This window comes from Mustela erminea, chromosome 21 (assembly GCF_009829155.1).
Source record: "Mustela erminea isolate mMusErm1 chromosome 21, mMusErm1.Pri, whole genome shotgun sequence".
NCBI classification, from domain to species: Eukaryota; Metazoa; Chordata; class Mammalia; order Carnivora; family Mustelidae; genus Mustela; species Mustela erminea.
The window spans coordinates 14,687,657-14,709,354 of NC_045634.1; the positions used below are offsets into that span (position 1 = coordinate 14,687,657).

At 39.7% G+C, this 21,698-nt stretch overlaps 1 protein-coding gene across 14 annotated transcripts in view; it reads right to left on the reverse strand.

Moving 5' to 3' along the window:
• TRIML2 (tripartite motif family like 2) overlaps window positions 1-21,698 on the reverse strand; it is a 61,419-nt gene that overhangs the window by 15,520 nt on the left and 24,201 nt on the right. For 6 of the 14 annotated variants that reach the window (XR_004282175.1, XR_004282173.1, XR_004282171.1 and 3 more), the window contains exon 11: window positions 19,370-19,434. The exons of 2 other annotated variants lie outside the window; for them this stretch is intronic. Coding sequence is in view for 8 of the 12 variants with exons in the window: in XM_032328899.1 (XP_032184790.1) it covers window positions 19,370-19,434 (65 nt within the window). In the remaining 4 variants the exon portion in view is untranslated. Of the gene's footprint in view, window positions 1-17,509; window positions 19,435-21,698 lie in introns of those variants that run through there. 6 more of the 14 variants (XM_032328896.1, XM_032328892.1, XM_032328893.1 and 3 more) reach the window with 1 other exon arrangement.

Sequence of the window (21,698 nt, forward strand, 5' to 3'; positions counted from 1 at the left end):
TATTCAAAGATTTAAATTGAAAAGAGGAAAGGAAAACTAATTATTAAAAAGGGGATTAAAAAATAATGTCACAATAGAGATGACTTTTCTAAACACAGCACATAACCCAGACACTATAGAAGACTCAGCTACATGACAAAAACTACAAAAAGCAGTATCAAAACAAATGACTGAGAAGTCTGCAACTAATACCATCCAGGAGAAATTTCCTTAATACCTAGGTATTTTCTATAAATCCAGAGAACAGAGAACAAAAATATACATGAGATATAAATAAAAAACTCAAAATAGTCATTATTTTGGGAAGGAGAAAAAGAAAATTAGAAGCTGGTAGATCGTTTCTAAGGTACTTGTAAGCTTTTTTTTTTCTTTCAATTAAGTGATGGGTTCACAAGTGTTTGATTATTCTATAATCACTCTGTGTGGATATGTGTGTGTGCGTAGTCTATCTATCTACACGTGTATATTCTGTATGTATATTTCCAAAAAAAAACTAATTGTTAAATAAGATTTGATTTCCCTATGAGTCAGAGTAAAGAGAAAAAAACAATTTTGAGTGAAAATGTATGTTGATATTTCTGTGGAGAACTATGACATACATAAAAATTATAAGGTACTTACTTTTGACCCAATATTTCTACCTCTAGGAAACTTAAATATATACTTGAACGTGTATTATATGAAATTACATTATACAAGGCTATTTATTGTAACATCATGAGTTACAGTAACAAATTATTGACGGGGAGCCTAGTATATAAAACACAGTAGTATATTCTTAATACACATGCAGCTGTAACAAAGAATAAAGAAAAAAAAGAAGACAGATAAAGGAATTTCATGATATATTATTTTGTGAAAAACTATGTGGAAAAATATGCTATAATTAGTTTACTAAAAAGAAATACATACATGCTTGCGCATTTACAGATTCTCTAGAGAGGGATACTTGGTTGGATGAAAGATCAGATGGAAGAAAGGGTGAGTATTATCTATTTATTTAAAAAGTTTCCACATAGGGGCGCCTGGGTGGCTCAGTGGGTCAAAGCCTCTGCCTTCAGCTCAGGTCATGATCTCAGGGTCCTGGGATCAAGCCCCACATCGCGCTCTCTGCTCAGCGGGGAGCCTGCTTCCTCCTATCTCTCTGCCTGCCTCTATGCCTACTTGTGATCTGTCTGTCAAATAAATTAAAAAAAAAAAAAGTTTCCATATAGCTTTGTAATTAGTCATCAAAGTAAATTAAGTGTATCTTATAATTATACATAGTATGATTCCTGTTACATAAACTAACACCTTAACGGAGGAAAGGAAATTGCAAGAAACACTCGACAGCAAATTAATTATAGTTGCATTTTTGTGACCGAGCTCAGAGGCTCATTCACATTTCTCCTTTTTCATAAGGACAGCTCATGGACACTTAACAACACAAACTTCCAGTGTTTTTTTATGAGCTATCATAAAGAGTTGGTCCTGACAAAATTTGAAAAAGGATAAAATATTAGTTCCTTCCTCCTGTGTGGGGAAAATTTTCAGTTACCCTCTCACATCATTTAACGAAAGCTGGAGTAACAGTTTGTAGCTTGTTGGTGAATGAATAAAAAGACACCTCCTCAGTTTAACTGGAAACATACAATTCTATTCCAAACCCTCTCCGGGAGAACAGAAGAGATTCAAACTTCTCAGGTGAATTGCTTTCTTCCTTGAGGAGAGGGAAAAGGTGAGGAGAAGTGTTGTAACTATTCTTCTAGTCAACAAGAGGATCTAGGCTAGTTTGTGACACTGCCCTGTGAGAATACCACAACACAGCCCCCCAAAGACTACACAGAGTTATTTGATTTTGTCACATCAAAACTAGAGACTCAATGTGTTTGTGAGTGGAGAGAGGTGATAAACCCAATGCAGCAAAATGCAAAGTTATATTGATGTTCACGGATACTCTTTTCATTTTTTCTATAGGATTTTTTGTTTGTTATAAAAAGTTGAGTTAAAAAGGAAAGAAAAATTTGGCTAGAAGGATTTCCGAACAGTCAAAACTTAATATAGAAAGTTCTCCAGTCCAGCCAATTTCTAATACGGGAGGCCTAAGAGTGGAGAACTGGGGTGTGATTGAGTGGGCCTTATATGAGTCTTTGGTTGCAGGGGTTCGTGCTCTTATATAAAAGACACTACTGTGCCTTACCTACATGTTTTTTAACACATTGGTATCATTCTGGTCTTTAAGAACTATCATAACAACATATACTCTTCATTATAACTATTTCTCGCTGTATAACAATATTACTATAAATTTCCTACCTCAAAACATTTGCCAACTCACAGATAAGGCGTTGGGAATGGCTCACCTCAGGGCTCTGCCATGCTATAATCAAGATGTCAAGGGCTGTTATCTTTTGAAAGTCTCTTTTTTTTTTTTTTTTAAGATTTTATTTATTTACTTGAGAGAGAGAGAGAATGAGAAGGGGGAGGGTCAGAAGGAGAAGCAGACTCTGTGCTGAGCAGGGAGTCTGATGCAGGACTTGATCCTGGGACTCAGGAATCATGACCTGAGCTGAAAGCAGTCACTTAACCAACTGAGTCACCCAGGCACCCCTATCTTTTGAAAGCTTTACTGGAAAAAGATTCACTTTCAAACTCTTGAGATTGTTAGAAGCCTTTACTTCCTGGATGTGTCTTGGACTGAGAGACTCCATTTCGTGCTGACTGTTGGCCAGAGGCTTCCCACCGTTCCTTGCCATATGACCATCCCAAAGTCCACTTGCTTCATCAAAGTCAGCAAGGGAGAAAGCCTCTCCAAAAGACAAATGTTAGAATCTTACATCACATAATGACAGATGCAATATCTTGTCACCTTTGCTGTATTCTATGGGTTAGAAGCAAATTCCAGGTCTTGCCTATACTCCACAGGGGTGGATTAACACACACACGAATACCAGGCAGTGGGGTCAGGAGGCCCCTTTACAGACTGTCTGCCACACCACCTTAACAAGAGAAAGTATTTTTTTAAGACTGTTCAAACTGCTCTTCCTTGTATTTTCAGAGATCATGTGCATCATTTGTCATCATCTTTAAGACCCTCCCCACTTTCCCATTTTTAATAGTTGAAGCCCAGTCTCTCCTAGAGGATATTTGTATGATTTGTGCCATTTGATTCTAGTTTGGATATTTCCAAATTAGTAATATTAAATAATCTAGGAGAATCTTTTAGCCTAGCTTACACTGTTCTTATGTGTATATAATCACCATAGAGGTCCACTTAAAAATATCTTTAGAAATTGGTTTAACTTTATAATTTGGAAAGGTTTCTGAAATTTTACATCATTTTCTATGGGCCATATTTTCTCAGTGAGATCTGTGGTCGATGGTATTTCTCTTATTAAATTGTTTATGCTATAATCTTTTCTTTCGCCAAGAATAGGTACTATTCCCAATGTCTTAATTTCAAAAACATTGTATACTTTTTCACTCCTTCCTGAAAGTGAAGATATTCTTAAGATATCCACAGATACTAATATACAAATCAAATGGAAAGAGGCCTAAAACTTCCTTTATCATTGATAATATTTGTAAAAGTAATTTTATATTCTAAGAAAATAGAGATAAACCTTAAATCAAAGGGGTTTGCAGAAACTCTAGATAAATCTTTACTCCAGGGCATTTTTACTGAATGCCTCCCAGCTGCCAGGCAATGGGATATTTTTGGGGATGCAGACTGACATTCTAGGAACTCATATTCTTATTGAATATGAGTTCCATCCTTCTATATGATGCAGCCAATTATATGAAGATGCAACTTACAGCTATAGTTTTTCTGTGTAAACCTGTGCATCAGAGAAAAAGATGAAAGAAGACACAGACCTTTCTCTGAGGGAGAAACTCTTTCTCTTATTGGTCAGTCTCTGGTCCTCATAATCCTTCCTAAGGTTATCCAGAATATCTTTAATCTCCAGAAAATGAAATACATGTCCTCTCTACGGCTTGCACCCTACAAAACTGCCCAGTCAATACTGGGCTGTTAATACTCAGTCAGCAGTCAGTGTCCATCAAGTCAGTGCCCACATGGGTTTCTCTGTCCCTGGCATCAAAGGAGAACCATCAAGGGATCTTTATTCTTTCTGGGATTGCTATATACCAAACAAAAAGAGCTTTAGAGTTATTGACTCATTTAATACTTTCTAGCAACCCAGTGAGATCTTTATTATTCTTCCCTGTTTTATAGATGAGGAAATTGAGGTACAAGAGAGGTTACATAATTCCTTCAAGGATTCATCTAGTGAAGAGGAGGCTGTAGACTTGGGGCCAAGCCGGGAATCCAACCCAATATTCTTCTGCAGCCTTTGGTATCAATTCACTAGCTCCCCATTCCTGACAATGGAAATAGGACATGGAAAAGAGTGGTGCCTGATTACACCAACGGCATAGCTTTGACTGCTCCAGGACAGTTCCTCCTTTTTTTTTTAGATTTTTATTTATTGATTTGACAGACAGAGATCACAAGTAGGCAGAGAGGCAGGCAGAGAGAGAGAAGGAAGCAGGCTACCCACGGAGCAGAGAGCCCGATGTGGGGCTCCATCCCAGGACCCTGGGGTCATGACCTGAGCTTAAAGGAGAGGCTTTAACTCACTGAGCCACCCAGGCACCCAGAACAGTTCCTCCTTTAAAGTAAGAGTGATGCTTGGCTTTCTTTCTTTTTTTTTTTTTAATATTTTATTTGTTTATTTGACAGACAGAGATCAGAGTAGACAGAGAGGCAGGCAGAGAGAGAGAGGGAAGCAGGCTCCCTGCTGAGCAGAAAGCCCGATGCGGGACTCGATCTCAGGACCCCGAGATCACGACCTGAGCGGAAGGCAGCGGCTTAACCCACTGAGCCACCCAGGTGCCCGATGCTTGGCTTTCTTGGTCAGACATGCATTCTATCACAGAAAAGAATGCTCGGATGCAAATTAAAATTGGGTAGATCTGCTCTTGATTTTGTAAGGATTTATACTTATACCCTTCTCTGGTGCTTTCTTCAGTGATTATCATGTAGAGGAAAAACCATTTTTCAAGAACCTTCCAAAGCCAAATCATGCCTGGGGTAAACCTTGAGAAAACCACGCCCCCTGCAACACCGGTAATACTAAAACCCCATTTTTCTACAGGTGTATGATAAAATCAGGAGGGTTCTTTTGATTCCTCTTTTTTGATCCTAGGCAATGTCCAAAGGTCATTCTGTCTCCTCAGATAGAAGTCATTCTTTTCATTAACTGTAATTGGCTTTAGGATACTAGCTAATTCTGCCCCTTTTGTTGGGTGTTCCAAGAGTTAATAATAGGTCTCAGTGCCCTCAGGGTCTCCCTATCTCAGTTTCCCAGATATAAGAATTCCTAAAAGAATCCAAAGTTCTTCCCAGGGGTCAAAAACTAGTAGACAAACTTTTTTTTTGTTGTTAGAATTCTATTTGACTTCAAATAGAAATACTGATTTGTATTTCTCTTGGAAGATCTGGCAGCAGTGGACCCTTTGCTTCTAACCAGTCAATATTTTTGTGGAATGGAATGCCTCTAGTTCACACTAGTTAGCACTGCCCTGCTTCATTCTTCTTTATACCTGTAGGAGTTCAATTCACTAATCTAAATCTGTGGTACGCAGGGTGCTCTGTAGCTAAGTAGCACCAGCATTACCTAGAACTTTCAGAAATGCAGAAGTACAGGCCCATTTCATATCTGCTTCATCAGAGTCCACTTTTTTACCAAGAAGCCTAGAAGATTTCATTGTACATTAATGTTTAGGAGGCCCTGATCACTTCCTGTTTCACCTTCACTTACCATCTACTAATGTGCAATTTTATACTATAGCAATACTGTGATTTTCCTACTCAAACCAGTGTCTTGTCTTCTTGATGTTATGGTGTGATTTGTTTTGCCTAAATGGCCTTCTCCAAGCCACCCATTGCCCTAGAAAACTCAGACTCATCTTTAAATTTCTGTATAGAGGGCACTTGCCTCTAGGACTTTTCAGCAACCCCTCACCCCAACTATAATGAGGTAAAGCATTCCTCCTCTGTGTTCTGCTAATACCCTGTATGTGATTCTTCGAGATCACAGCCGTTGAGTTCTGTGGTTGTATACTTGTGAACTCCTGGTCAGCTCAGTGAATGTTCTAATCATTTTTCTAGGTCTAGGTCATACAAGTGGGTTGAATGGTGGCCCTCAAATAGGGATATATAGTCATGGTCTAATTCTATAAACCTGTGGCGATGACCTTAGATGGTAAAAGGGTCTTTGCCAGTATATTCAAGTTAAAGACCCCAAAATGAGGGTTATCCTGTGGGCAGGAAATCCACTAACAAGTGTCCTTATAAGAGACATACAGAGAAGTAGGAGAAGGCCAACTGAAGGTGGGGGCGGAGATTGGAACGGTGCCGGCAGAAGATGAGAACACTTGGAGCCATCCCAAGTTGAATAAGCACAGGAAGATTCTTTCCTAGAGCCTTCAGCAGGAATACAGCACCCAAACCACCTTAATCTTAGACTTCTGGCCTCCAGAACTGCCTGCCAGAGAATATACTTCTATTGTTTTAAGCCAATCAGTTTATAACAACCTGTTACAGCAGACGGTCCTAGGAAACTAAGTGCCTGATATATTTGATAATTTTCCAATTGCATAACAACTGCATAACAATACTGAGCTCCTACTAGCTACCAGGCATTTTTTTCCAAGGTACTTTTCAAATATTTTGAGAGATAAACTGGACAGGTGGCAAGGTGGCTTGGGAAAAAGGTGTGCAGACATACAACATAGAAGGTGCTCAGAGGAGGATAGCGTTTCTCACATACATTCTCATTTAAAGAACTGGAAAATTTCTCGGGGCGCCTGGGTGGCTCAGTGGGTTAAGCCGCTGCCTTCGGCTCAGGTCATGATCTCAGGGTCCTGGGATCGAGTCCCGCATTGGGCTCTCTGCTCAGCAGGGAGCCTGCTTCCCTCTCTCTCTCTCTGCCTGCCTCTCTGCCTACTTGTGATCTCTGTCTGTCAAATAAACAAATAAAATCTTTAAAAAAAAAAAAAAAAGAACTGGAAAATTTCAGATGAATTTTTTTTTTTTTAAGATTTTATTTATTTATTTGACAGAGATCACAAGCAGACAGAGAGGCAGGCAGAGAGAGAGGAGGAAGCAAGCTTCTGGCTGAGCAGAGAGCCCGATACGGGGCTCGATCCCAAGACCCTGGGATCATGACCTGAGCTGAAGGCAGAGGCTTTAACCCACTGAGCCACCCAGGCGCCCCCAGATGAAATTTTTTGAAGAAGATTTATTTATTTATATTAGAGAGAGAGTGCTCGAGCGAGTAGGGGGAGGGACAGAGTGAGAGAGAGAGAATCCCAAAGCAGAATCCCCACTGAGCTCAATTCCTGGACCCTGAGATCATGACCTGGGCTGAAATCAAGTTGGATACTGAACCAAGTGAGCCACACAGGTGCCCCCAGATGAAGTTTTTAATAACCAACTCGAGAAGATGAGCCACCTGTAGGAGTTCATCAGCTTATTTCACATGCCAGTCAGCTTGCTCAAAGGCCCATGAAATCTCGAAAACAATAATACAGCCAATCAGAAAGAGGAACACTTACAAGATAGATGGGTCAAAGAGTCAAAGAATACCAAAACCTAATTAAGCTCGGTTTCCAAATGCATGAAAAGTGAAAAACCTTTATGTTTTTCATAACTTTCCCCCGTCATAACCTCAGAGGGCCTACAGGAAATGCTGTCCTTCATAGCAAATGAATATTAAGGTTAAACAATTCTTCGATTTTTTCCCTGAAAAATTAATTATAGTTATTTTAAAGTTTTTTTGTTTGTTTGTTTGTTTTTTTAAGATTTTATTTATTTGATAGTGAGAGAGAGCATGAGAGGGGAGAAGGTCAGAGGGAGAAGCAGACTCCTCATGGGACTGGGAGCCTGATGCAGGACTCGATCCCGGGATTCCAGGATCATGACCTGAGTCAAAGGCAGTCGCTCAACCAACTGAGCCACCCAGGCGCCCCTATAGTTATTTTAAAATCAAATGTGTGGTTAAAGAGTGGCACCTATAGGTAGTGCTGGGCCGGTCAATGCTTACCAATCAGCTGAGGGGAGCAGCTCTGATGGCAGCATGGCGCGGGGGCGGGGGCGGGGGCATTCATTGTGACCGATTTCAGGCTTTGAATGTCATGTCAGCTGGCTGGCACAGATCCTGACAATGTCACAATCAGCTCTAGCAGATTCTAACACAGTAACGAGAAAGGGGGACTCACACAGAAGAATTATCAGCGTTCAGATTAAAGAAGTCTACTGACAAAATGGGGACAAACAGGAACTGGAAGAGGCTGAATAATGCTTTCCAACTCCCTGAGTAACACAGAGGAAGAAAAAAAGAAGGGGGGGCATCTCTAATGTGATCTAGTTTTTATGATACTTTATCTTTCCACACACTCAAGAGATACACGGAGAAACACACTAAGTTGTTTTATTTAATTCTATACACGACCCAGTTAAGGTAAGGGCAGCGTTCTGGAAACTATGAAAAATTGTGCCTACGAAATGAGAACTGAAATCAACATAACGCCCCACCCCTATGTTAAACATTAAGACCAAAGGTAATTGTGCAACTGACTTTAGGCAATTTACTCCTGAAAGATAAGACTATGAACCATCTAAAATGACTGGATTAGCAAGACCAACAGCATGCTCAGCAATACTTAAGCCCTTAGCCTCACTGTGATCTGTGTTGTGATGTCGCAAACTAGGCTCCAACTCTATCAGCTCTCTGCCTTGCAAAACCCACCTTAGAAATTACCTGACACAGGCCCTTGACATGCTATATTCTTCACTCACTTCCCAATTTATCTTAAAGTTTCTCAAAAACACATATGCTCCCTCCCTGCCCAGCTCTGGATGCTCTTATTTGGACGAATTCCCAAAGCTACAACCAGTGCCTGTGGTCAAAGACAGCCCCTCTCAGGACAAAAGGCAACACTTTGAGAAAGGGAGGGAGGGGAGAATGCATGGAGTATGGCCAAGGGTGAAGAGGACATGGACCAATCTTTGGATGGTGGGGCTGTCAAATCAGGCTGGGATTCACCACCCTGTTTATGAGGGCTGTAGAGGGTTCCGTGCTGCCTGCTACTCAACGTGGTTAGGGCAGAGGGAGAGCATTTCCAGTGAGAGACAGACCGGCAGGAAGAGCATGCACAGAAACAGAGGCAGGGGGGTGCCTGGGTGGCTCGGTGGGTTAAGCCTATGCCTTCGGCTCAGGTCATGATCTCAGGCTCCCGGAATCCGGCCCGACATCGGGCTCTCTGCTCGACAGACAGCCTATTTCCCCCTCTCTCTCTCTGCCTGCCTACTGTGATCTCTGTCAAATAAATAAAAATCTTTAAAAAAAAGAAAGAAAGAAAGAAAGAAAGAAAGAAAGAAAGAAAGAAACAGAGGCAGGAACCCCTAGTAAGGTCACATGACATTCCCCAACTGTTTTCATCAGTAGCAGAGAAACTTCACTGGAGGAAAGCAGCCACGCAGAGCAAGAGCAGACAGCTTGGTGTATCTTCCAGTTGCTACTGACATCCTTTGTATAAGTCTCAGAACAGATCCCCAAAGTACAGTTTCAAGCTGAATCATAGACACTTTCTATGCAATGCTTAATTATCATTCAAAAATACAGACATTTGTTCATAATATTTCCACTTCTAGAAATTCTGCAAACATTGGGATCTACCTGGTACAGAAAGTGTCAGAACACCTCATTATCCTGAGGGGACAAGAAAAGCCAGTCAACCCCTAGATTTATTGTTCCCAATCTCCTTGTTATTCTGACTGAGTGCCTGGAAGATCCTAGCATTTCCACAATTGTCAGCTGATTAATTTATGACCTGTTAATTGTTGGTATTAACTTAATATAAATAATATTAAGGAGTATCAATTTGTCACATATTAATTAAGAGTAAACATTTATTAATTTTAAATATTTAAGACAATTCCCATCCATCCAGGATTCAAACTGGTGCTTACTACTTATTTACAACTGTCAAACTTGGAAACCAGTAGCCTGAAAAGCACAATTTTTTTGTTAAACCCAAGTTTAAGGAAACACAGCAGTATTGGTGGAGACCAAAATCACTCACAAAATAACCAGTAGCTAAACACTGGGCTCTGTACCAAATCCCAGCTGGAACGTCTCATGTGGTGTTTTGCTTTTTTTTTTTTCCTCCAGCTACGTTCTTACAAGAATAATTTTCTGTATTAGACTTTCATTTTATCAAGTTTCTTTATAGTGCCAACTTCAGCGATCCAGCAACAGTGGATAGTTTATCTTTACCCAAGTTTCACTTTCCTTGCCAGCACTGAAGCTTGTCTGACGAGCTCCCACTGCCTAGCCTCCTTATCTCTCATTGCCTTTTTTTCTTCTTTCTCTCTTTAAATTGGTGAAATTGAGGTGTGCATGTTTTGCTTTTCTTCAGAATTATGTAATTTTCTCATGAGCTCCAAAGATCTTGATAACACCATAGTTAGAGTATTTTAATACTCTCATGGAAATAATCTGATAGTCAAGGCAAACGCTGAGATTGTGTGGTCATTATAAATGAAATGATACCATTTACTCTCCAGTGTTTTTACTTTTTTCAAATAAATATCTTAGTTCATAAGATCGAGAAGTGCCATGAGGGTTATATGAAGAAAAATCAAAATGAAATCTGTATGTCCAAGCCTTCCACCTCCCTCCACTCCTGCTACATAGACATACTCAACTCAATACTTACAGAATTTAGATTTCTTAATGTTTCCTTTTGAGGCATTATCAGTAGCTCCCTACCATAAGAACTCAAGATTTTTATTATCTCCCCCCCCCCAGAAAAATTTCCCTTCCCCCATCATTGCAATAAAGTGATGCCAACATTTGATTGAAATCACGTTTCACTGAACTTTATGACCCAAGACATATCCTTCAGCTGAGCAAATATACTCTTCTTTTACCAACATTGTTTTCTATGGAGTTAACCATTAAATCATTTTTTGATATGTTTTCTTTCCTTATTTTTCAAAGTACCAATCACTAAATCATTCCTTTAATTTTCCTATGGAGCTATCAAGCTCTTGATAGAGATCTCTCAAAATCAATTCTATTTATTTTTTCCACTTCCTTCCATGAGTCTTTTGTTCTAATTTGGGCAAGCTACTGCTCATCTTCAGGATTTTTTTCTTTCACCATGATTTTGCTAATTCCCTTACCTCTTTCCTGTGTTCCACTTAGCACTTCTGAGATTTTTTTATTGGTATACTCCCTCATTATAATGGAGCACATTCTATTATGGCATTGCAAGCAAAGATATTCTACACAAAATTGATAATTTGGCTAGATATGGAATGCAAGTTGGAAGCATTTCTCTCCCAAATTGGGAAAGGCATGAGTCCTTTAATCTCTATTATCAACTTTCTAGTTATCAATATTGCAAAGTCCAAAGCCCTTTCGAAATTGGATTTTGTTATATGCGACCTACTCTCTCTACTCCTGGAAGTTGTTAAGACTCTTCTCTTTATCCTGATATTCAGAGATAGCCCTAGAATGTTCTACCTTGATGTGGATGTTTTCATTCATCATACTGGCACATGAGGGACCCTTTCAATGTAAAAATCCATCAATTTAAAATGGTTTGAAATTTTCCTACCCTCCACTTTCTCAGTTCTTTGTAATTCCCATTGGTCACTTGGTAAACTCCCTGGATTATATTTATCTTTTTCAACTATTTTTCATCTTTTTGTTTTCCTAATCTAGGACATTTCCATTTTCTTCCAATGGTTTTACTCAATTTCGTTACTGCTGTTTTTTATGTTGTGAAGTTTTTGTTACTGTTGTTGTTTTATTTGTATATAGTATTTCTAGAGTATCTTTTCGTTTCTATGAGAAAATGGTTTTGAGGTTTTCCTCCAAATTCTACTTCTTACTGTTGGTCTTTGTCTATCACATTCCAGAGTTTTCTTAAATTATTTGTTGCTTTTTTTTTTTAAGATTTTATTTATTTATTAGATAGAATCACAAATAGAGAGGCAGGCAGAGAGAAGAGGAAGCAGGCTCCCCGAGGAGCAGAGAGGCCGATGTGGGGCTCGATCCCAGGACCCTGGGATCATGACCCTAGTCGAAGGCAGAGGCTTTAACCCACTGAGCCACTCAGGTGCCCCTATTTGTTGATGTTTTTAAAAAATATTTGAGAGAGAGAGAGAGAGAGAGAGAGAGAGAGAGAGAGCAAAGCAAGCAGGAGTGGGGGAAGGGGCAGATGGAGATAAAGAATCCCAAGCAGACTCTACATGGAGCCCCATTCAAGGCCCAGTCCCACAGCCCGATTGTGACCTGAGCAGATATCAAGTCAGGAAATTAACTGACTGACCCACCCAGGCCCCCTTGTAGTTAATTTTTATCAGAGTAGGGCACGTAAAAGGTGACTGAGAAGCTATGTGAAACACCAAATACAAGGTCTTCCCTCTTAGTTTTCTAGTCTTCCTCAGGGCAAGGGATAAACCTGACTGACAACATTCCAGAAGCCATTTAGGGACCTGGGTTTCACTGTTCACTATTCGAGCTTTAACTTATTTTCCCTCTTTTCAGTAAACTATCAGCCAACACATTACAAGGCCTTCTATTTTTTAAGGTTTTATTCATTTGAGAGGGAGACAGACAGTGAGGGTCAAGAGTGGGGGTGGTGGCAGGGTGGAAGAAGCAGCAGACTCCCTGTTGAGCAGGGAGCTCAACCCGGGAGAAGATAATGCATATCATTAGGTATCAAAAGTATATATACATATATGTGTAGATACAGACATATATAAGACCACTAGCTAGTTGAGAACATGACAAGATTTATTCCCCTAGTGGAATATTAGTGGCTTGGGCCTTGAATGGGGCTCCATGTAGAGTCTGCTTGGGATTCTTTCTTTCTCTCTGCCCTTCCCCCACTCCTGCTTGCTTTGCGCTCTCTCTCTCTCTCTCTCTCTTTCAAAGAGAGAAAGCCCAACCCAGGGCTCTATTCCAGGATGCTGGGATCATGACCTGAGCCAAAAGCCGATGCTTAACTGACTGAGCCACCCAGGAGCCCCAAAAGGCCATTTATTTTTAACAAGGCAGCCATTCACCAATATTTAATGAATAGCTACTGTGAACATTCAGAGTGTTTAAGGTTAGTCAGAGGTAAATCAGGTATCTTTTCCCCAATATTTAATGAATAGCAACTGTGAACATTCATAGTGTTTAAAGTGAGACGGAGGTAAATAAGATATATTTTCCAAAGGGAAAATGCATTATTTAAGCTATACGCTATGAAAGTATAGCTCTATTGTCAAAAATAAGCCACTAATCTTCCACTAGGGGAATAAATCTCGTCATGTTCTCAACTAGCTAGTGGTCTTATATATGTCTGTATCTACACATATATGTATATATACTTTTGATACCTAATGATATGCATTATCTTCTCCTGGACCTAGTTTTTAAAATGACAGAATAGTTTTAAACCTTGTGTAGAAACTCTAATTTAGGGGAAAGTAACCAAAGAGAGGAACGGCAAATGCTTCAAAACTGAGAAACCATTAGCCAAACAGGCCTCTTCAGAATGCCTTGGATTTTGATACTCATGTGAAAGCCACAGGGGAGTTTCCCAGGGCAACTAATATGAACTAACAGGGAAAGGGCTCTTGGGATTTCTAGTTAGTACAAAATCTTAACCTATAATGACCCATTTTTATCAGTAGCTGTAGCTTTTATAGAACGCAGAGTGAGGAAGACAAGAGTGGAAGGAAAGCTTCAGAAAGGCCACCACAGTTGTATGGGTGAAAGACAAGTTTGGACTAGTGTTCTAAGAGGCGAAATAATTTAAAAACAGTAAAGTCTGAATTGGGATATATATGAAAGATAGAGTTAATAGCACTTGCTGATGGATTCAATATAGAATGGGAGCGGAAATAAAGTCATCAGTGAGACTCCAGAGTAATTTGAAACAAAGCTTCACGAAGTTTACATAAAGCACAGGAAGCCTAAGATGTTGACACATTTGGGAACCTAGTTGGCTCTGAGGGTGGGAAAGATATTCTTGATAAATATTCACACGTCTTTTTCATCAGGTTTTAAAGCAGCTTTGGTCCTAAAGAGGTGAGGCATGTCACAATCTGTCTCTAGTTCCTCAAAATACTCGACCGGGAAAGTAGTATCTCTGCCTTTTCCTTCAAAACAAGCCATCTAACTCCACAATAGTGAAAAGGATAGTATATTCTCAGAGAAAATTCACACTTAAGGTTCCTCACCTCTGAAGTTCTGAATTTCAACACCAAACATAGGAATAGCTTTTAGCTTCAGAAATTTCACAGGCCAAAGAACAAGAGTTAAGGAGACTGCAACGAGTACCCTTTGTCCCTCAGATCCATCCCCTTCTTCACAGGAATATCCACTATTATCTCTGAATTATCTAGAATGACCACATAGTTCTATCTGTATTAAGAAACACATGAGGAGTATCTTTAGTTGACTGGAGAATATCCATTAGAATAAACACAAAGCTCATTGAAATGCTCATTTAGAAAAAAAATTCACCTAAGTTCTAATAATTTGTTAAAAATTTTACTATTCAAATACATAATGTAGAATTATTTTCACAAAATACTTTTACCTCTCCATCAACTGCTTTTGAGAAATGTGAATTTCACTTTCCATCGTTATCAGGCTTTGACTTCCCCCACCCTCCCTTCCAGTCAATCCCAGTTATCTGACTGAATACCTTTTGGGAAATACAACCTGTGGGTGAAGAGATTAAGCTGCCTGTTATTTAAGAGTTTCTATTAGTATTTGGGGATTTTTAGCATTATTTCTGATTCTAAGAGAGTTAAAAGAACAAGTTAAAAGAACAAGATGATACATATAAAATTATTTGGAAACTTACCTTGCAGACAGCATATTATCAACTTAAATTATCTTAATATGTAGTATTTAAATTTACTATCATTTTTGTCATCCTACCACATTCATCTATTGCTTCAGAGAATTCCTCTTCTCCTGTGGGTATAAATTTCCAGTTTTACACTAGGTTCTTCTCAGGGCCAATTTTCCATTCTCTCCTATACTTTCCAATTTGTCAAGACACAACTAAAATGTAACCTTCTCCATCTTTTCACATTCCCTGTCTATTTGCTTTTAAACTTCCATGTACCACTGATGGATGATGTTTATCACGCTGTATCAGGAAAGCCAAGGAATCAGAACCTCAAATGATTTCCCATGAATTCTTTATCTTCTCTTTATCCTTTTCTTGCTTTATACAAGATCAAGAAAATTAACTGGAGTGAGGTCACTTACCTTTCCTTCTTTTAGCCACAGACAGAATTTCAAGCAACCTTCCCTGACTCTCAACTGAAGGCAGGAGTAGGTCTAGACTGGTAGCTGCTGTGAGCCTTCCCTTAATTCTTCACCCAGAAAGGTATCAGTAGTTCATCTATAAAGAGCCTCACAGCTTGACTTTGCTACATATTTGTAGAGCACGATTTCCAAGTTGTCAGTGCAGTATAAAATTGGATTTTTAACTTAAATGTATCCCAGGTGAAAAACTTAACCATATGCAAAATGCTTTAAGGGTAGCAGTATCTCCTCAGTGTGGTGGGGTGAATCTAGGCATTTCACACCACTGGTGGCTCCTATGACCCAAGATACTCTTTAGCTTACTTACCCCAGATATCAGAGACATAGTTTCTTAAAGCAACTTCTATTTTACCTTACCTGACCAACAGTTTTCCTAAAACATCAGTCTGATTGGCAGTCCCAGTCACCTGAACCACACATGCCTGCTCATCACTACAGGCCAAAAAAAGACTCTCATCTGCAAACCAAAGAGTCCACCTTCCTGGTATTATCACCAGGTCTTTATACTTTAAGACTTGTAACCCTGAGCCACACAAAAGGCTATAGCCACTGACCAAACCAGATGTTTTGTTTCTTGTCTCTCCTAATTTTCTTAATCTTGGCTGCACATTATAAACACCCAGAGAAGTCTGGAAAAATGATGCCAGGGTTCCAACCGAAATTTGAATGTAAATGGTGTGTGTCGTGAGGGGTGACTTAGATATTCAGATTTTTTTAAAACTCAAGTGATTTTAAGATAAACCAAATTTGCAAACCTGCTACTGTACATTTAAAGTAATTTCTATAACTTGCTATGAACTGAACTGTCATTGTCCCTACTCCCTGTAGCATATATATAAAACCAGATGTCCTAACTTCCGGGGCGCCTGGGTTGCTCAGTGGGTTGAGCCTCTACCTTCGGCTCGGGTCATGTTGTCAGGGTCCTGGAATCAAGCCCCGCATTGAGCTCTCTGCTCAGCAGGGAGCCTGCTTTCCCCTCTCTCTGCCTGCCTCTCTGCCTACATGTCGTATCTCCGTCAAATAAATAAATGAAAAAAAAAAAAAGATGCCCTAACTTCCTGTACCTAGGAATATGACCTCGTGTATAAATACGGTCCTTAAAATGGGGCCATACTGTAGGGTGGGCCCCTAATCCAATATAAATGATTCCTTCATTAAAAAAAAAAAAAAGTCATGTGAAGAGAGAGAGCCATAGGGAGAATGCCAAGTGAAGATAAAGACAGAGAAGGGGATGGTATCAATATCAATAAGCCAAGAACACCAAAGACCGTCAGCAAACCACCAGAAGCTAGGAAAGCGACATGAGACAGTCTTCAGAAGCAATCAACCTTGCCAACACCACGATTTTAGATTTCTAGCCAGAACTTGGGAGACACTACATTTCTGTTGTTTAAGCTACCCACTTTGTGCTACTTCAGTATGACTGACTGCCCTAGCCAACTAAACCACTTCATGTGAATTTTTTTTAAAGGTTTTATTTATTTGAGAGAGAAAGCACGTACATAAGCATGGGGAAGGGGCAGGAGAGGCGCACTCTCCCCTGAGCAGGGAGCTGGACACGGGGCTTGATCCCAGGATCCTGAGATCATGACCTGAGAGGAGGCAGATGCCCAACCAACTGAGCCACCTAGGTGCCCCTCATCCCAGACTGGCACTGCAAGGACATACTGCACTCTCTTGGAGTCTAAGTTTTGGAAATAATTCTTAATAGGTAAGCTGCAAAAGCAGGAGAAATCTGACCCAAGATGTGGATGGAGTTTAAGAATCAGAGACATTAAATTCTCATATTCTTACATAATGTATCATTTCCCACAGGAAACTGGAGAGAGGCTTGAGAGCCACTGCTCCAAATTCTTAATCTGTGTCTCAAATAATTGTTTCACTTACAACTCACTCACCTAACCTAACCCTCCACTTCTCAGATGGGGGCTATTTTCCCCTAAGACTTTTTGTGATTTGTGCAAATGACTTTTTTCTGAGCTTACATCTTTACACAAATTATCCATATGATGTAGTAAAAGCAAATTCTGAGAATTGCAAATAGTCAATTAAAAAAAAAAATCTGCCCCAGGGGGACCTGGGTGGTTCAGTTGGTTGAGCATCTGACTCTTTGATTTCAGCTCATGTCATGATCCTATGACCGTGGGATTGAGCCTTGCTTCTGGCTCCATTCTCAGAAGTCGGCTTGACCCTCCTCCTCTATTCCTCCCCCGCTTGTGCTCGGTCTCTCTCAAATAAATGTAAAAAACAAAACAAAACAAACCAAAAAGACTGTCCTCCAAAATAGGTAAATAAGACTTTACACCTTCTCAGATCCCCAAAAGACTGAAGCCATTTTGTAGTATTTTCCTTTTCTTCCCCTTTACTCTGTCCTTCCTGAAGAACACAGCCCCCACAGTATCTACAGAAACAAATACAAATGTTCCCGCCACTTCCTATAGAAATTAGCTTCCATTTTGGGAAAATCTGAATAAAATTAGACCACTGACCTACCTAGTCATGTAAAGGAACCTACTGCATAAGCAACAGCATTTGAGTCAGAGCTTGCCTTTTTATAGGATGATCCAGATTATCCTGGTTACTTACTGTGACTTTAGGAAAACTGAATCACCTCTGAGTCCCAGTTTCTACATGAGGAGTTAAGATGAATATGTACTTCTAGGTTGTTAAAAATATGAAGGAAAATACAGTATGAAAAACCATTCACGTAAAAGTCCCTTTATGAATATTCTGTCATCATCACCTCAGCATTGTAGAACCACCTCTGAGCAAGGCTGCATGAAAACCTTTCCAGGGGATCAACGAAGGCAGAAAATACAAAATAACATTACAGTTTTATTTCTACGTTCCAAAGCATTGAATTATCAGGCTTCTTTTAAGAAACCTAATTTTCCTTGCAAGAAAGTAGTAGAATACTTGAAAAAAATTTTTTAAAATATTCACATTTTCTACACCACCACCTCCCCACCCAAATAAAATATCCAGGGAAATTAAGTTCTCTGTTTAGAATGATATCAGGAAGTCTTGACACTGTCAGTAATAGGATCAGTCTTAGGATGTCTTCATTTCATATGTCACTATGATGATATCCTCAAATCTAAAGTCTTGATTATATCTAATTCCATTTTCAGAAATTACACTAGAGTCCTTAACTTAGTCTTAGAGATTCCAGACTATATTACTTTCCTAAGTTCCCAATTTTATGCTGCATATGCATTTATTGTTCTAATTAGTGTAGGGTCCTTCCATTATCATCCTTCATCACTCAGTTTCAACATAACCTTTTTCACTAAATACGTGTTGAAAGCCACATGAATGCGAAAACTCTGGGGTAATGAACTGGATTCCAATTCAATCAAGTGTTAGAAACTTTTATTGGATTACTTTATATGGATTCTTTTACAAAGTCAAGCTCTTTACTTTCTGGCCCCTTGTGGTTTTAGATTTCATGCCGAGGAAGACTGTGGACTAACATTAACATCACAAGAAGAAACATGAGGAAAGCAAATGCTCAGCGAGTCTGAACTTGGGCCTCCACTTGGGATACAAAGAGAAAATATGGGCCTGACAGCTCCGCAGAAGGTGAGAGAAGAGAAATTATAAATGAGGGATCTATTTGTCACATCATAGAAGGCTACCTGCCCATACTCACAGTCTAGGAAGACTCCAACTTTATGCATTTGCTCTCCTCTCAAGAAGACCCTTTTCAGAGGGGGAAAGACCCAGAACGTATAATCGGTTCCCATCATAGAACCTGTGAGTAAGAATTTATCTCTGGAAGGAGCGGGTAGGTCACAATTGCTGCTGGCAGGGTATTCGGATATCCCCAGCTGCCACCTGGTTGCCTTTTCCACATCTACCTCCCAGTAGTGCCTCCCTGAGGTGAAACCCTCCATACCCAACACAGTGGCACCAAAGATGAATCTCCCTGGGCTGCCAGGAATGTCCTGCTGGACATTTCTGAGACTCACACTTCTCAGATCCTCAGATAAGACCAGAAAGGGATGAGCTGTTTTAGGATCCAAAGTGACAGCTCCTGCAGGGAGAAAGAAATTCATTTAAGTTCGGTTAGAGTCATCCATGCCACCACCAGACTTGGAGAATTTCTAATAAGAGGAGGCTTGTCAGTGAATGGGTACAAGTTGCAGGCATAGATATGGGAAGAGGCAATCCAGAAGTTCAGGAAAGGTGACATCTGAGCTTTGTTTCAAGAACTGGACATCACAGAAGAGGAGGTCAGCACGATACTGGAAGGAGATGCAATCTGAGGAGGAAGAAGACTAACAGAGGTTAGAAGTTAGTTAGAAGACTACTCGGAGGTTTAGAAGAACCTGTCAGACCAGAAAGGAATTTTGGCAGACTGTAAAAATGGTATCCAATTTTAGTCACGTATCAGCTGGGAGCCAACTCTGCTCCCCTAAAGATCTCCAAACCTGGAACTCCAGGCTTCATTCCCCTAAAGACTCATCAGAATCTCCTAACAGAGCAGGCTTTTTCCAGTGACTGGCTGTGATTCCCCATGAATCCTGGGTTTTCCCTGTGACTGAATTGCTCTCCCCTTAAATATCACCACAGTGTGACACAGATGCCTAGAAACTGTTGCCAGCAGGCTCTTAATACTGAGTAAATCAAAAGAACATATTAACAGAGGGGAAAGCCTGTGGGAATCCTCCAGAAAAAAATCAAGCTGTGAACAAGAGAGCTCAATGTGATTTCTTATACTTGAATGAAAGTGACACTTTACTTCCTATCTCAAACTGTTTCTTACCTCTTTCTCCTCAACTGTTAAATATTGTGATTTCTCAGGGCATAGGACTGGATCTTCCTTTTTATAGCTTGTACTCCTTTATCCCTAGGTGACTTCACCCAGCCTTAGTTTTCAATACCTTCTATAGGTTCACGGCTTACTTCGTAAAGAAGCTGCCAAACACCAGTAAGAAATAAAGGAAGCATTTCACACATACTATGTCCAAAATGGAACTTCAAAACTACCCCTTTTCAGTTCTACTTCAGTTAATAGCATACTTACTTCTTCAGTTGCTAAATCATAAACCAAAAAGCCTGGAATAGTTCCTTGTATCTTACTTTAATGTCTAATCCAGCAGAAAGTTTTGCTGCCAAAAAACTGGAAGGATAATTCCAGACTTCAAATTATATAAAAAAGCTGTAGTAATCAAAACAGTATGGGGGTGCCTAGGTAGCTCAGTTGGTTAGGCATCTGCCTTTGGCTTGGGTGTTGATCCCAGGGTTCTGGAATTGAGCCCCACGTTGGGTTCCCTGCTCAGCAGGGAGTCTACTTCTCTTTCTTCCTGTGTTCTCTCTCTCTCTCAAATACATAAATAAAATCTTAAAAAAAAAAAAACAAAAACAAAAACCCAAAACCAGTATATTACTTCACAAAAACAGACAGAAAACCCAGAAATAAACCCACAACTATATGGTCAATAGATCTTCAACAAAGCAGGAAAGAATATGCAATGGAAAACCAAACTGGACAGCTACATGTAGAAGAATGGAATGGAACCACTTTCTTTCATTATATGAAAAAATAAACTCAAAATGGATCAAAGACTTAAATGTGAGAACTGAAACCACAAAAATCCTAGAAGAGAACACAGGTGGAAATTTCTCTGACATAGGCCATAGCAACATTTTCTAGATAGGTCTCCTGAGGCTAGGGCAATAAAAACAAAAATAATCTACTGGGCCTATATAAGAATAAAAAACTTCTGCACAGTGAAGGAAACAATCAGCAAAACTAAAAGACAACCTACTGAATGGGAGAAGATACTTACAAATGACATATACAATAAAGGGTTAGCATCCAAAATATATAAAGAATTGATACAACCCAACACCTGAAAAACAAAAAGATAAAACTAAAAAAGGGGCAAAAGACATGGGCAGACATTCTCAAAATTAGATATACAGATGATCAACAGACACATGAAAAGATGTTCAACACTCATCATCAGGGAAATGTAAATCTAACTATAATGAGATACCATCTCATACCCGTCAGAATGGCTGAAATCAACAACACAAGAAACAACAGGTGTTAGTGAAGATGTGGAGAAAAAGGAACCCTAATACACTGTTGGTGGAAATGCAAACTAGTACAGCCACTAGTAGTAGTAGCCAAACTAGTACAGCTCCTCAGAAACTTAAAAATAGAATAACCTTACAATCTAATTGTATTACGGGTCTTTACCCCCAAAATAAAAGAACACTAATTCCAAGGGCTACATGCATCCCACTGTTCATTAACAGTCAAGATATGGAAGCAGCCCAAGTGTCCAC